Below are 11,023 nucleotides of genomic sequence, written 5' to 3'. Positions count from 1 at the left end.
CAATCCGAATAGCTAGTTGCTCACTTGAGTCATTCGCTAAAATAGAGACGGTGCTTGTGCAGTTAAACTAGGACTTGGTAGTTTGAGAGGCAAAATTGTGCTTTCCTATGTGTGATATGCTTTCTTAAATGTTACCAGTCCCAGAGACATTGTGAACAGGCCAGAGGTTGGGAATCTGGTGGGAAGTACAAAACACCATAATCAGAGTCATTGGTCCCAAGTATAGTGGGAGGCCGTGCTGCTGGTAAGATTTACAGACCCGAAACATGAGAGAAAACATGTGACAAGTATCCTAGATTGTTCTGAGAATTTTCTGCATGGAATGTTGCAACTAAAAAAAGCCCAAAACCCTCTTCAAGCCTACTTTCTGAAAAGATAGTGTTAAACTAAAGTAGTAGGTTTGGGAACATGGTAGAAAACCCCCAGTGAGGCTCATAGTGTGGAAAACGTGTCAGAACAACAAAATGTCTTGTGGCACCTTAGACTTACAGTGCAATCCTATGCATGTTTAGACAGAAAAAAGTCTATCAATAACCAGCATCCCTCCAACCAGCCATGGCTGGCTGGTGAATGCTGGGAATGGTAGGATTTTGTGTCTAAATACGCACAGGATTGCGGCTTAAAGACTTACCCTTATGGCATAAGCTTCCGTGGACACAGATGCATGGAGTGCAGCGTCAAGGAGATGCAGCGTCAAAGGACGATGAATGCCAAAATAAATTTGTTCGTCTTTAATGACTCCTGGTTGTTTTTGTTGCAATAAACTAACACTTCTGAAAAGAATTAGAATAGATACTTTTCTTTCGTCCTACGAGGCAGCATGTATAGGATTGGGTCATGTAATAATGGAGGAGTCCGAGTTACAACTTTGTATCAGTCCCCCACCCCCCAAATGATGCTTGAGCTCTACGCTAATCTTTTCGAGCCTCACCTGAGTCGCTTGTTCTCTAGTACCCAAGTAGTAGTTAGGGAGTGTCAGGTTATGTACTACGATCGTCGAGCTATATAGAGATGCCCGCAGAAAGCCCGATAGCCCTCCTACCGTGCTGCCACCAAGACACCCAAACTGCTGGGTAAATTATTATTATTACCAACGTTTCCTTGAGCTGCAGCAGACATCAGCAAAGAGTGATCGCCTCGCCATGTAGAATCAGCCTTTTCCCATCCCCCCCCCTCTTTTGCTAAATCAGCTAAAAATGCCCGAGCGGACGGCGCCCGTACCGACCCATGGCCGCCTCCGGCTCTCAGGCCACGTGCAGAGAAGGCGACGCCTCTCCCCGCGTGCCTTGCTTGGAAGAAGCGGCTCGCTTTTCTTCCGTACAACAATATGGCGCCGGCCGTGCCCAGCGCCGTAAAGCAGCTGCTTCGCGACAGCCGCGCTGTCGTAAACCGGTGAATGGCTCCTGTATAAGCAAACGGGGGAGAAGCGAGTTGGGGAGGGTGCAGCGGTGGTGGCTCCTCTTCTCGGTTCCCCGCTCCTACCGCCTCGCCAGGGAAAGGACATGGATCCCAACAGGATCATCCAGGCGCTCAAGGGCACCATCGACCCGAAGCTGCGCCTCGCGGCCGAGAATGAGCTGAACCAGGTGAGAAGAGCGCAGCCTCCGGGCCGACCCTTCCCCAAGCCCGCCGGGGTCGCGGGGAAGGAAACTTCCGGGATCCGCTTCTTTCCCTCGCAGGGCCTCGTCTGAGGAGAAGGGGCTTTGTTCCCTCCTCGGGGGTCGGCGGGTGGGGGGCTTGCCTGGGCGCTCCCTTCCCTTCCCTCCCTTCTAAGCGTTGCCTTTGGCTGCCCCATCCCCGCCCCCGGGGCTCCCGTTCTGCCTCTCCGTCTGGCGGACGGTGGCCCCTTTGTGTCCTCTGAGGGGAATCCTGTCAGGACGCACGCACCTAAAAATTATTTAAAAAACGCGAGCTCGCGATGGAGAGAGGGTCGCCCTGGCGGACAGCCTCAAGGTGGCTTTTGCAGGCCACGGGCCACTCAGTTCACCAGAGCATCTTTGGGTCTCCCTGAAAATCTGTTAGCCTTCACGGTGCCACACGGGACTCCGGCCGTGTTGGTCTGTTGCACCGTCCAAAACAGCGTTTTTACAGCATAAGCTTCGGTGGAGCAGAGTCTAAGGCAGAGGTGGGCAGCTGGGAGCCTTCCAGACGTCTTGGCTTGCAACTCCCACCAGCCCTAGTCAGCATAGCCAAGGGTGAGGGGCTGTAGCTCCGTGACAGAGCACGTGCATACAAATATGCAGAAGGTCCCAGGTTCAATCACCAACATCTCCAGGTAGGGCAAAGAAAATCCTGCCCGAAACTCTGAAGAGCCGCTGCCAGTCAGTGTCGACAGTACTGAGCTAGATGGACCCACAGGGCAGCTTCCTATGTTAGGGGGGATGAGAATTGTAGCTTAGGCTAAAACATCTGGAGGGCCACAAGTTGCCCATCCCAGTCTGTGGAAACCTAGTGAAGTGGATTCTAACCCACGGAAGTATATGCTATAATATGTCTTAGTTTGTGAGGTGCCACACACACAATTTTTTTTTACAGGTATGTGTGTGTGTGTAGAATCTTAGTGTTAAGGAGGGACCTCAAAGGTCATTTAGCCCAACCTCCTAGTAGTGCAGGTAATCTTCTTCTAGAATGTCAGTGGTAGATGGCTATTTAGTTTGTGCTTAAAACCTCTAAAGGAGAGTTGGCCATCTTCAGCTCTTCTGCTCTACTGTCTGCTCTACTTTCAAACAGTTCATGCCTCCAGGAAATTCTTCTGTGTGTATGTATTTGCTTGTTTGCTGTAACAGATTAGCTTGTTTGCTGTAACAGACTAGCATGGCTATCCCTGTGAAATTGCAATTCACTTTTCTAAAATGTGTTTGGCTAATGAGGTTTCCTAGTTTTGAAGGTTGTGGATGTCTTTTGAGATTATGGGCTGGTTAACTTTTTCACTATTGCTGGGGCTCTGTTGGGGTTTCTAATTTAACAGCCCTTTAAAATAGCAACATCTTGGCAAAATTCTTTCAAATTGATTTCTTCTCTGGAATTTGTGAAATATTTCAAAGAGAAAAATATAGTGGCTGCATTAATGCGAGGACCTAATGTAGCCCCTTGTTAAAAAGATAATTATTTGATACAGTAAAGTTCCTACAAGTTGCCTTCTTCCCTGCCTTCCCTCTTGGATTTTAGTGTCTTGAAGATTAATTGTAAGTAACTACCATAGGTTATCAAACAGTAATCTTAGTTAAATGAGAACACATCACTTTAAGGAATCATCATATATACAGTATATTGAATTACAATACGTTAGCTCATAATCCCATGATAAGCAGAACAAGTAGTAAGCAACAGCGTGAGTGACAGTCATTCAATTTGGATATAAAATCCAGATGTACCAAAATCACCATTCAGTTATGAGTCAACACATTTTGTGGTAATCTTTTCAGAAAGTCATGCCATAAAACATCAGAGCTATGATACACGATAGGGAATGGAAGGTCTGTGAACTTTGGCTTGGAACCAGGATGCTCCCAATGATCCAAGAATTCTAGTGCTGCCAGCATTCATTTTTTTATACTCCAAATGAAAGATCCAAGAACTTAACAGCAAGTCAGTCTGTAGTTCATTTAGGCAAAAAGCTTTATTTATGACTTTCTCAATGTAAAATATATATATTAATACACGGCAGTTACATACATACTGGCTCTGAAAGCTATTGGCTGTTGAATACTAAAAATACTTCAGATGTTCATTTGGCACTGATTCACACAACGAAAGTGAAAGCAAAAACCTTCAGATACTATATCAATAACATTTTGTTTTCTCCCTGCTGTCTATTACATGCACCAATACTTGTGATGCATTGCATTTTCCTGAGATAGCTGGAATGCCACTTTCTTTGTTACGTTGCTGCATTCTGTGTTGTGTCTGTAATTTTTGGTCTTCATTAAAGACAAATGATAAGAGCCAGGTGGTGTAGTGGCTAAAGTGTCGGACGGGGAGTCTGGAGATCTGGGTTCTAGTCCCCACTTAGCCATGGAAACCTACTTGGTTACTTTGGGCCAGTCACAGACCCTCAGCCCAACCCACCTCACAGGGTTGTTGTGAGGATAAAATGGAGAGGAGGAGGGTTATGTACGCCACCTTGGGTTCCTTGGAGGAAAAAAAGTGGGATATAAATGCAATAATAAATAAAGCTGTCATCAACCAGCAGATCCTAAACAAGGGCAAAATAAGATTAGATGATAATTCATTTAAAATCAAACAAGTATTAAAATATTCCCAAAATTTTGGTGTATCAAATAAATAATGGACAAACTGGATCTTGGAAAGTGTTGTCGGGTTTGCTGGGCAGCATCTAGGAATCTGAAAACTAAACACAACACTGTGGACAGGTGATGCCAAAGAATTTCAAATTTTTAAAAAGGTTGGATTTTCAATTTTTTCTCCTGGCCTGTTACCTGTTGAAGATAGATTAACATTGTTTTGAACATGTGAGATGCTAAAAGCTGAAGGTTGATAGGTTCCTCGGATGGGGAGGGAGGCAAACTGTTGGTCAGCTGATAGCCTTCTTCAGAAACAAGTTGCCCAGAATGAAGGAATGTAGCTGATCTGGATGATTTATATCAGATAGTGGTTTGGTATTAAGTTTCTGGTATCTGATTTTCAGGACCAGGATGGTTCTGTGATACTTTGATACCATCCTGGGTGTCTGACAGCAGTCCTGATAGTTCCCGGAACCAGAGCTCCTAGTTTGAGCCCCATGGCGCTTAATAACACACTCCCTCGCACATGCACTAGAATTGGTTGCATGCACACACAAGCTGTCCCAGTTGCCTGTGGAGAGAGGAAACTGAGTACTCTGGTATTGCATCCTCTTCCTTGCTTTGCTTCAGAGTCCATATCTCTGTTCAAACAAAAGCTGAAACTGGGGGAAGAAAACAGAGGGGAGCTTCATTTTGATCCAGACGGAATCCTGTTCTTAATCCATAAGGCCCCATACCATAACTTTGGCTTTTTAATATATATAATATAGCACCCATAATGGAAGGGTTGCTGGCATGTATCCAGAGTGAACTGGAAAGGATGTTTCTTAAAAGAGAATCAGATCAGTTACATTTTTGTTTTTGCTGTTGACATACTAAAACAATTAACTGTCAATTGCTGAATGAAGTCTTCAAAGCCTTCTAGCAGATCCTAGTAAATCAATATGAGAGTGATGCTGAAGCATATGGAATTCAGGTTGCATGTCTGTAGACTTAAGTATGGGATGAAATGCACCCCTTTGACTATATTACAGTTCTAGTGCTTCAGTTTTATCATTTGAATAGTACCCCTTTCGTTGTGAAATCTTAGTCCCTCGGGTACCTTTTCTTAACTTTTGGGTTCTTGGTGAAAGCCCAATAATGTCCGCTTTCCTTTCGGTTGTGTAGCCCATGTAGTTGCAGAGAACGTATGATAAATTATATACTGCATGCCCAGAGGGCAACAGCTACAGACTGTATGAGGTGCTGTCCAGGAGTGACTGGTGCTGATCTGTTGGTACCAGGTCTCAGATTTCCTTCATGTTCATGTACATCTTGCTTATTGCTGAGTGGCTGGTGCAGTAGCACCCGGCAGTATTTGAGCAGTGAGCTGTGGTTGAACCAGAAGGGCCTGTGAAGGCAACCCAGTCAGCCACGTTAAGTCAAAAGCCATCCACCTCCTGTGGAGAGTGTATTTAAATTATGAAAGTTGTTGAGGAAGGTGAAAAAGAGAGTGACCAGCAGATGATGTTACAGCCTTTCCCAACCAAGTGCACTCCAGATGTGTTGGACTACAACTCCCACAATTCCTAGCCTGCATGACCGGTGTTGGTTGGGAATTGTGGCAGTTGCAGTCCAACACATTTGGAGGGGGCCAAGTTGAGGAATGCTGTCTTATATAATTACTCTCCAACCCTAGTGGATTAGGTTCAAATTAAAATTGGATACACCAGAGGCAGTCATTCAGTATGAGACCTAGTAAGGTTTGAATTTGCTGCTGACTGGGGAGAAAAAGCCTAGCACACAGGGCTGCTTGTTTGCCTGGTTTTAATGTTCCATGATTCTGCATTTTGCATCTGGCATCCTTTTTTCTTTTTTCACTTAGAACCTCAATCACATTGCAGAGCTTTCTCGAGCCCTGTTGTTTGGTTCATTTTTGTGATACCAGAAAGGGCAGGGGCAACTGGAAACTTCCACTAGAAAGGCTGCGACTGAGGCAACTTTTTTTTAACTTCCTCCAATTGTTTTAATTCCCCCACCCCCAAGTATATAAAAGTCAGCACAATGTTTCCTGTTACAGCTTACGTATTATACATAATTTAACAAATAGAAGGGGAAAGAATTTTAAAAGCACAGACGCACAATGTTTCAGTTTGCAAGAAATCTAAGTGCCTTAAAACTGCGTTGCATAAAATGAATACAGAAAGTGAGTATCCTAACGTACCTCATTCATCTCAATTGTAGAGTGATCTTTCTGAAACCAGTATCTTGCTATTAGGAGTGTTGCCATTGCTAATTCATTGGAGGTGGAAGTATCATTCTTATTTCCCAGTTCCTTTAAAAACACTCAAGCACATACACCCTTTTCAAAACTACTACTGAATCCAAGGGCAGAACAAAAGCTGTGGCATCTAACTGAGCCACTGTTCAATAGGAGAGAGTTAACCTAAAAGTGCTTAACGTTGCAGGAGTACGTCAGATTTGGGAGGAAAGACCCCCTCATTCATGGCAATGCTATCTTTTAACTTTTTTTCAATTTGGTGTTTTGGTGATTAACCTTTTGTATATATTTCAGTCCTACAAGATCATCAACTTTGCTCCTAGTCTGCTACAAATAATTATTTCTGATCAAGTGGAATTTCCAGTCCGGCAGGCAGGTGAGCTAAACTACCTCTGAAACTTGGTTTTGTGTATTATGTTTAGGTTGCTGATCACACTTATCCTAATTCAGTTACTGTATCTTACTTTGATTGCTTGTTGCTCTTGGCTAGTGAAGCCTGAATGTCAATTAACAAACCAAAGAACTACCTTGTTAGATTAGTCCAAAGGAAGGTCACGCACAGGACATTTTGGAGAGAGACGTACCCTGTTGTTGTTTAGCCCTGGCATATTGCAATCCAAGGTACACTGACTCTGAATGTGTAGGTTCCATTATTGGTTATTATTGCTAATAGCCATTGATAGAGCAATCCTCCATGAACCTGTCTAAGCCTTTTTAAAAGGCGCCTAAGTTAGTGGCCATTGTAGCGTCTATGGCAGTACATTTCTGAGCACAGCAGAGTAAGAAGTTAAAACAGTTGTTTGAGTTGGATTGTACTTGGCTTTTAAACATGACAGCATTGCCTCCAGCAGTGTAACATTGTGAGAAAGTAGATCTGTGAAGCCAGTGGAGAACGCAGCTGCTTCTCATGCTTTCTTGCCATCTTGTGTTCTTCTACTGGTATTGGGACCATGACATACAGCCTCTGTCTTGTCCTTTCTGTCCCAGTCTCTGAACACATTGCCAGGGTTACAGGAGAATGCATTTCTCTCTTAGCAACTGTTCATGTCTACCCAAGAAGGCCAGCCTTTACAGTGTCAAACTACTGTCATAAAGTGTAAACTTCACACTGTGAAACATACATTTGGTTACTTGGCATACTTTCTATGTTTCAATTTCTAGTCCCTTCCATCTTGCAGAAGAAAAATACCCATTCAAGTGGAGTGTAATGGGGTAGTTGTTGCTTTTCTCTTTTTTTACTAGAACCTCATCATTTCCCAACTTTGCCCTAGCCACTAGAAGATGGCTCAAATAAAAAGCTCTTACTGCATGACTAAAAGGAGTATACTCTTGAGACTCCAGCACTGTTCCTCTTCATATGCTCAAGAGCAGTTATAAGAATGGTACCGTCAAAGGATCTGGCAGTTTCCCTGTGTGTGCACATCCACAGCTGCTCGGGAGCTTTTTCATTTGTGGTATAGTTCAGTATGGCTGCAATATAAATAGATGGGTCTTCCATGCTTGCTTGCCATGTCCGCCAGGAAAGAGACTTGGCAATCGGCTGGAAAAACCCATGCAGTGAACCCCATGTAGCTGTGGTATTTGCACACCTGCCACAGCCATGTGTGACTGCGCAGTTGTAATGGAGCGGCATGTGAATGGACTCCCAGTTTCATACAGCTGTTGAATTGCAAGTGCGTGCTTGTTAAGATCCCGGATTGGGACTCCCATGACAGATCACTTTTGCTTTAAAAATTGTTTTTTTTTAAGCAGCTCCTCATGTGCGACTATGGCAGGACTCAGGATTGTTGTTTTTCTTCTTCCAATTCAGCTGCTATTTACTTGAAGAACATGGTGACGCAGTATTGGCCAGATCGGGAGCTGCCACCCGGAGAAGTGATATTTCCATTTAACATTCATGAAAATGATCGGCAACAGATTCGGGACAACATTGTGGAAGGAATTATTCGCTCTCCAGATTTAGTGAGGTATGACAGGCTTGGCAACATGCACCAGAAATTCCTGAATTTTGCACCAGGGAAAACAAATTCTTCCACTTGGAATAAATTATGCAGATCTGACTACTTTGCATAGATTTTTTACTCTGCATAATTTTCCTTTGAAAACCAAGGTTTTCCTGGTGGAAACAGGTTCAAAAGGATAATGGAAAGTGAGCTAAAAGCGCAGGAGTCACTTCTGAAATCATTCTTAAATGGGAGAACTGTTTCTGAGCTAGATGGCTGAAATATTCTGTGTGAATGTCTATATGGAGAATTGCAGAGAGTAAGGCTAATGAAAAAAGGGTAAATAAAGCTAATAAGATATGCCTCTTGTCCTGCAACATCAAGGGAGGTTTGTTTCTCAGATGAAGATGAGGACATTGGAAAGCTATTTGGGGTGCAATCTTGTGCATGTTTAGAAAAAAGGGGAAAAATCATACAACTCACAGCATTCCCCAGCCAAGATGGTTGGCTCCGGAATGCAGGGTTTTTTTCTATTTGAGGAATGATTTGAAGAAGGCAGCAATAATATCTTGCTACATAGTTAATTACTCTGCATCTCTTCCCTTCTCCTGTCTTTGTCTTTTCAGAGGTTTCTGATATTTGTCATATTGGTGGGGGGAGGGGTTAGCTGGTAGCATTTATTAAAGAACCAACTTCATTCCTGGTTTCTGAAAATAAATTAAAATGAATTTGCTTCCAAAACTCTTTACCAGAACCTCTTATCAGTTGTTGATTCTTCTCTCTCTCTCCCTCTAACTGCCCCCTCCCTTACCTTCATCCCTCCCTAATCTTTTCAGGGCCCAGCTGACAATGTGCCTCCGTGCTATAATCAAGCATGACTTCCCAGGACACTGGACAGCAGTTGTGGACAAGATAGGCTATTACTTGCAGGCTCCAAATAGCGGGAGCTGGCTTGGAAGTCTGCTATGCCTGTACCAACTAGTGAAGACCTATGAGTAAGTGCATCTTCATCAAGGAAGGTCCCTTCCCCAGCAGCTCATATAAGAGGCAATGTCTGGAGAATACTTCTCATGCACCCTCCATTTGCCTTGCCTGGATCCTTGCAGTAATCGCTTCATTATTCTCAAAGGTGTGCGTGTGTGTGTGCGTGCGCAGATAAAGAGAGGAATTCATCTCTTTTCTCAAAAGAAAGCATCTTGGCTGGGGAGCAATTCTTACTGTAGGCGAGGTAAGGGCAGTATGAATAGTCCACGCATGCCTCCTTGGAAGCACACAATTTCCCATTTCTGCCTGTATTGGCGTCTTAGGAAGAGAGACTCCTGCTTTTCTCTAGATAAGGAGTGAAGGGTTTGATTACTCAATTAATGAGAGACCCCATGTAATGGGTGACTCAATCATTTTATTTATTTATTACATTTATACCCTGCCTTTTTCCCTCTGAGGAACCCAAGGCAGCTTACATAATCCTCCTCTTCCTCTCCATTGTTATCCTCACAACAACAACCCTGTGAGGTAGATTGGGCTGAGGGTCTGTAACTGGCCCAAAGTTAAGTTTCCATGGCCAAGCAGGACCAGATCTCCCAACTCCTAGTCTCAAATTCTATTATTATTATTATTATTATTATTATTATTATTATTATTATTATTATTATTTATATAGCACCATCAATGTACATGGTGCTGTACAGATAACACAGTAAATAGCAAGACCCTGCCACATAGGCTTACAATCTAATAAGTTGTAGTAAACAATAAAGAGGGAAGGAGAATGCAAACAGGCACAGGGAAGTGTAAACAGGCACCGTGTAGGGTGAAGCTAACAGTATAGAGTCAGAACAAACTCAATATTTGAAGGCTATAGGGAAAAGAAAAGTTTTTAGCTGAGTTTTAAAAGCAGTGATTGAGTTTGTAGTTCTCAAGTGTTCTGGAAGAGCGTTCCAGGTGTAAGGGGCAGCAGAAGAAAAAGGACGAAGCCGAGTAAGGGAAGTGGAGGTCCTTGGGCAGGCGAGAAGCATGGCATCAGAGGAGCGGAGAGCCCGAGCGGGGCGATAGTGTGAGATGAGAGAGGAGAGATAGGCAGGAGCTAGACCGTGAAGAGCTTTGAAGGTCAGCAGGAGAAGTTTATATTGGATTCTGGAGTGAATTGGAAGCCAATGAAGAGATTTCAGAAGTGGAGTGACCTGGTCAGAGCGGCGGGCCAAGAAGATGATCTTAGCGGCAGAGTGGTGGACAGAGACCAGCGGACTGATGTGAGACGAAGGAAGGCCAGAGAGAAGAAGGTTGCAGTAGTCCAACCAAGAGATAACCAGTGCGTGAACGAGAGTCTTGGCAGAAGAGACAGACAAAAATGGTCGAATCCTGGCAATATTATACAGGAAGAAACGACAGGATTTAGCTACTGCCTCGATGTGAGGAGTAAAGGAGAGCGAGGAGTCAAATATAAAGCCAAGACTACGAGCTTCCTTGACCGGAGTAAGCGTGACATCGTTGACAGTAAGAGAGAATGAGAGGTGAGGAGAAGGTTTAGGAGGAAAAACAAGCAATTCAGTCTTTGCCATGTTAAGTTTCAAACGACG

At 43.9% G+C, this 11,023-nt stretch overlaps 1 protein-coding gene across 2 annotated transcripts in view; it reads left to right on the top strand.

The window, feature by feature from the left end:
• Positions 1 to 1,477: 1,477 nt before the first annotated feature.
• IPO8 (importin 8) overlaps positions 1,478 to 11,023 on the top strand; it is a 47,146-nt gene continuing 37,600 nt past the window's right edge. For both annotated transcript variants that reach the window (XM_063134943.1, XM_063134942.1), the window contains exons 1-4: positions 1,478 to 1,586; positions 6,799 to 6,880; positions 8,315 to 8,471; positions 9,284 to 9,442. In XM_063134943.1, the coding sequence (XP_062991013.1) occupies positions 1,503 to 1,586; positions 6,799 to 6,880; positions 8,315 to 8,471; positions 9,284 to 9,442 (482 nt within the window). In that variant the 5' untranslated portion in view covers positions 1,478 to 1,502. The remainder of the gene's footprint in view (positions 1,587 to 6,798; positions 6,881 to 8,314; positions 8,472 to 9,283; positions 9,443 to 11,023) is intronic.

The sequence above is a fragment of the Elgaria multicarinata genome, chromosome 9, assembly GCF_023053635.1.
Source record: "Elgaria multicarinata webbii isolate HBS135686 ecotype San Diego chromosome 9, rElgMul1.1.pri, whole genome shotgun sequence".
In the NCBI taxonomy this organism is placed as follows: Eukaryota; Metazoa; Chordata; class Lepidosauria; order Squamata; family Anguidae; genus Elgaria; species Elgaria multicarinata.
Note: the sequence above shows the minus strand (reverse complement) of the source record. Positions and strands in the feature narration are given on the sequence as shown.